The following is a 4,276-nucleotide window of genomic DNA, read 5'->3' on the forward strand; positions in this document are numbered from 1 at the left end:
ATCTATCTATCTATCTATCTATCTATCTATCTATCTATCTATCTATCATCTATCTACTTTTAGGAGGGCAATTGGGGTTAAGTAACTTGCCCAAGGTCACACAGCTAGCTTTTGTGTATGTGTGTGTGTGTGTGTGTGTGTGTGTGTGTGTGTGTGTTAAGTGTCTGAGGTTGGATCTGAACTCAGGTCCTCCTGACTCCAGGACTGGCACTCTACTCACTGTGCCACCTAGCCACCCCTTAATAATGATGTTTCAATAAAATTGATTTTCTTTGTAATCCTATGCTGTTTAGGTATTTTAAAACATTCTGAGACAGGGTTTGCAGGCTTCATTAGACTGTCGAATCCATGACACAGTAAGTGTTAGGAATCCCCAGTCTAAAGTGAAATACTTTAAATTTATTTAAATTCCTTAAAGTTAACAAAGTTCTTAAGAAAGGGAATCTTTGATTACCTGTTATGGTAGTGCAAGTATTGTCACAATTGCCATTTTCTTTATGAGAAAAGTAAGACTTAGAGAGATTATATAATTTGCCCATAGTGTGGCATATTTCTTTCCTTTCACAGTCAAACTCCAAGCAAAATATTGATTGTTTTCTACTTTCTCTCTAGTTTACTTCTCAGCCTTTTGTAGTCCGGCTTCTGAGCTTATTACTCAACTGAAACTGTTCTCTTCATAGACACCAAGGATCTCTTAATTACCCAAACTGTTTCCTGTTCCTCAATCCTCCTTCTTCTAGATTTCCCTGAAGCACTTAATACTGCTGACCTCTTAGATACTCACTCTCTCTCTGAGTTTTCATGACATTGTTCTCTCTTGATTTTCTTCCTATCCCCTTTTTCAATCCCTTTTGTTGGTTTGACAACCATGTCAACATTGTTAACCTTGGACATTCTTAAAGGCTCTGTCCTGGGTCTTTTGTTTTCTTTCTAGTCTCTCATTTGGTGAACTCAGGTTCATGGGATTCAATTACCTCTTTATACAAATTACTGCCCAGTCCCACCCTAATCTCTCTTCTGAGTGTCAGTCATTCACTTCCAACTGCTTATTAGGTATTTCAAACTAAATATCCCATAGGCATCTAAATTTCAACATATCAAAAAATGAACTCATTATCTCTCCCTACCCCTTCACCCCAAACCTATCCCCTTTCCAAAATTTTCCATTTCTGTTGAGGGCTTTCTAACTTGCATCTCTGCCTCAGGTTTCTCCCCATCAACCCATTTTCCACATTAGTGATAAAATAATTTTCCTTAAGTTGTTTTTTCAGGCATGTCCGACTCTTTAGAATACCATTTGGGTTTTCTTGGCAAAGATACTGGAGTGGTTTGCCATTTCCTCCTCCAGCTCATTTTACAGATGAGGAAACTGAGGCAAACAGGGTTAAGTAACTTGCCTAAGGTCACACAGCTTGTGACTGAGGCCAGATTTGAACTCTGGAAGATGAGTCTTCTTGATTCCCAGTCCAGTGTTCTATCCACTGCAACACCTAGGGGCCCCTTTTCCTTGAGTATAGGTCTGACTATGTCATTCCCCCACCAAATGAACTCTAGTGGCTACCTCTTGCCTTTATCTCTGTTTAGCTTTCAAAGCTTCTTACAACCTGACCTCGACTTACCTTTCCAAACTTTATTATATATTACTCCCCTTCATGCACTTTTAGTTCCAGCTAAACTGGCCTCCTTGCTATTCCTCACATATGAGACTATATCTCCCACCTCTACACATCTACAATAGTTCTCTCCCTTTCCTGGAATATATTACCTCTCTTCTACCTCTCAGAATCCCCTAATCCCTTCAGAAACGTGTTCACCAGGGGTGGAGCCAAGATGGTGGAGTAAAAGCAGGAACTTGTCTGAGCTCCTGCTCCAACCACCTCCAAAACCTGTAAAATGCGACTCTAAACAAATTTTAGAGCTACAGAACCCACAAAGTATCAGAGAGAAACAAATCTCCCACTGAAGGCAGCTTGGCAGGATCACAGGAAGGGTCTGTCGCACAAGACTGGGAGCTGAGCGCAGTCCTGTGTGAGCTGGGGGCCCAGACCCAGGGTGGCCCTTGCCAGCAGCACAGACTGGCTGGAGCAGACTTCAGGAGAGTGAATCACCAGCAGTTGTGGTGGTTTCCAGACTTCTCAAACCATAAACACCTCTATTGGAACTGGGTAACAGAACAGCACAGTCTGGCTCCTGCTCCTGGATGACTGTGTGGCTGCCTCCAGAGCTCCTGACCTGCAGATCATAGGGGGACCAAGCCATCATTCAGAGGGTAATCGCTCTTGTTTTGACCTGCTTGGATCTGGATTGTGGTCTTGGGTGGTAGTCCTGGGGTGTGTGGCCAGTGTGCCAGACCTTGGGGTGTCTGTAGAGAGGGTGCTCTCATAGCTCTGACAATATCTTCAAAAACCCCAGCAATTTGGGACACAGCTGTTTCCACTCTGGAAGCAGAGTCCTACTGTGGAAAAGAGCTCAAGTCAAATAATTGGCTGGCAAGATGAGCAAGCAGAAGAAGCACAATCAGACCATAGAATCCTTTTTTGGGGACAAAAAGGATCAAAACATGGAACCAGAGGAAATAAATGAAGTCAAAACTCCTGCATCAAAAGCTTCCAAGAAAAATACGAATTGGTTACAGGCCATCGAAGAGCTCAAAAAGGATTTTGAAAATCAAGTAAGAGAAGTAAAGGAAAAATTGGGAAGAGAAATGAGAATGATGCAAGAAAATCATGAAAAGCAAGTCAACAGCTTGCTAAAGTAGTCCCCCCAAAATACTGAAGAAAATTACACCTTAAAAACTGACTAACTCAGATGGCAAAAGAGGTCCAAAAAGCCAATGAGGAGAAGAATGCCTTAAAAAGTTGAATTCCCCAGGAATTTCAAAAACTCACTGAAGAGAATAATTCCTTCAAAATTAGATTACAGCAAATGGGAGCTAATGACTTTATGAGAAATCAAGATACTATAAAACAGATCCAAACAAATGAAAAAATAGAAGGCAATGTGAAATATCTCACTTGAAAAACCACTGACCTGGAAAATAGATCCAGGAGAGATAATTTTAAAATTCTTGGACTGCCTGAAAGCCATGATCAAAAAAAGAGTGTAGAAATTATCCTTCAAGAAATTCTCAAGGAAAATTGCCCTGATATTCTAGAACCAGAGGGCAAATAGAAAGTGAAAGAATTCACTGATTGCCTCTTTGGAAAAGATACCAAAAAGAAAATTCCTAGGAATATCATAGCCAAATTCCAGAGTTCCCAGGTCAAGGAGAAAATATTACAAGCTGCTAGGAAGAAACAATTTCAGTGTTGTGGAAATACAATCAGGATAACACAAGATCTAGCAGCTTCTACACTAAGGGATCAAAGGGCTTGGAATATGATATTCCAGAGGTCAAAGGAGCTAGGACTAAAACCAAGAATCACCTATCCAGCAAAACTGAGTATAATGCTTCAGGGGAAAATATTGTCATTCAATGAAATAGAAGACTTTGAAGTATTCCTGATGAAAAAGCCAGAGCTGAACAGAAAATCTGACTTTCAAATACAAGAAGCAAGAGAAGCATGAGAAGGTAAATAGGAAAAAGAAATTATAAGTAACTTACTAAAGTTGAACTATTTACATTGCTACATGGAAACACTATAATTGTAACTCAAGACTTTTCTCAGTATAAGGACGGTTGAAAGGAATATATATGTATATGCATACATACATATGTATGTATAAGAGAGTGTATGTGTGTATAAATACATATGTGAGTGAGTTCATGTGTGTACATGCATACATAGACAGAGGGCACAGGATCAGTTGAATAGGAAGGGATGATATCTAAAAAATAAAATTAAGAGGTGAGAGAGGATATAATGAGAGGAGAAAAGGAGAGATAAAATAGGGTAAATTAACTCATCGAAAAGAGGCAAGAGAAAACTGTTACAATGGTGGGGAAGAGCAGGAAGGTGAAAAGGGATGGGTCAACCTTGCTCTCATTCAATTTGGATAAAGGAGGGAATAACATACATACTCATTTGGTTATCTTACCCTACAGGAAAGTAGGGGGGAAGGGGATAAGAGGGGGGATAATAAAAGGGAGGGAAGTTTGGGGGGAGAGGGGTAGTTAGAAGCACATACGTTTGAAAAGTGACAGGGTCAAAGTAGAAAACAGAATAAGTGGGGGGCAGGATAGGATGAAGGAAAATATAGTTAGTCTTTCACAATATAACTATTATGGCAATGTTTTGCATAACTACACATGTACAACCTATATTGAATTGCTTAT

The 4,276-nt window shown here is 40.0% G+C and overlaps 1 protein-coding gene across 1 annotated transcript in view; it reads right to left on the minus strand.

Annotated features, from left to right (window-relative positions):
- The window catches only part of LOC138176655 (zinc finger protein ZFP2-like), a 24,753-nt gene that overhangs the window by 1,781 nt on the left and 18,696 nt on the right, over positions 1-4,276 (minus strand). The window contains exon 3 of the mRNA XM_069107447.1: positions 1,777-1,886. Within this exon, the coding sequence (XP_068963548.1) occupies positions 1,777-1,886 (110 nt within the window). The remainder of the gene's footprint in view (positions 1-1,776; positions 1,887-4,276) is intronic.

This window comes from Petaurus breviceps, unplaced genomic scaffold (assembly GCF_028583685.1).
Source record: "Petaurus breviceps papuanus isolate PSGF00001 unplaced genomic scaffold, PetGlider_PUasm1.0 90062, whole genome shotgun sequence".
In the NCBI taxonomy this organism is placed as follows: domain Eukaryota; kingdom Metazoa; phylum Chordata; class Mammalia; order Diprotodontia; family Petauridae; genus Petaurus; species Petaurus breviceps.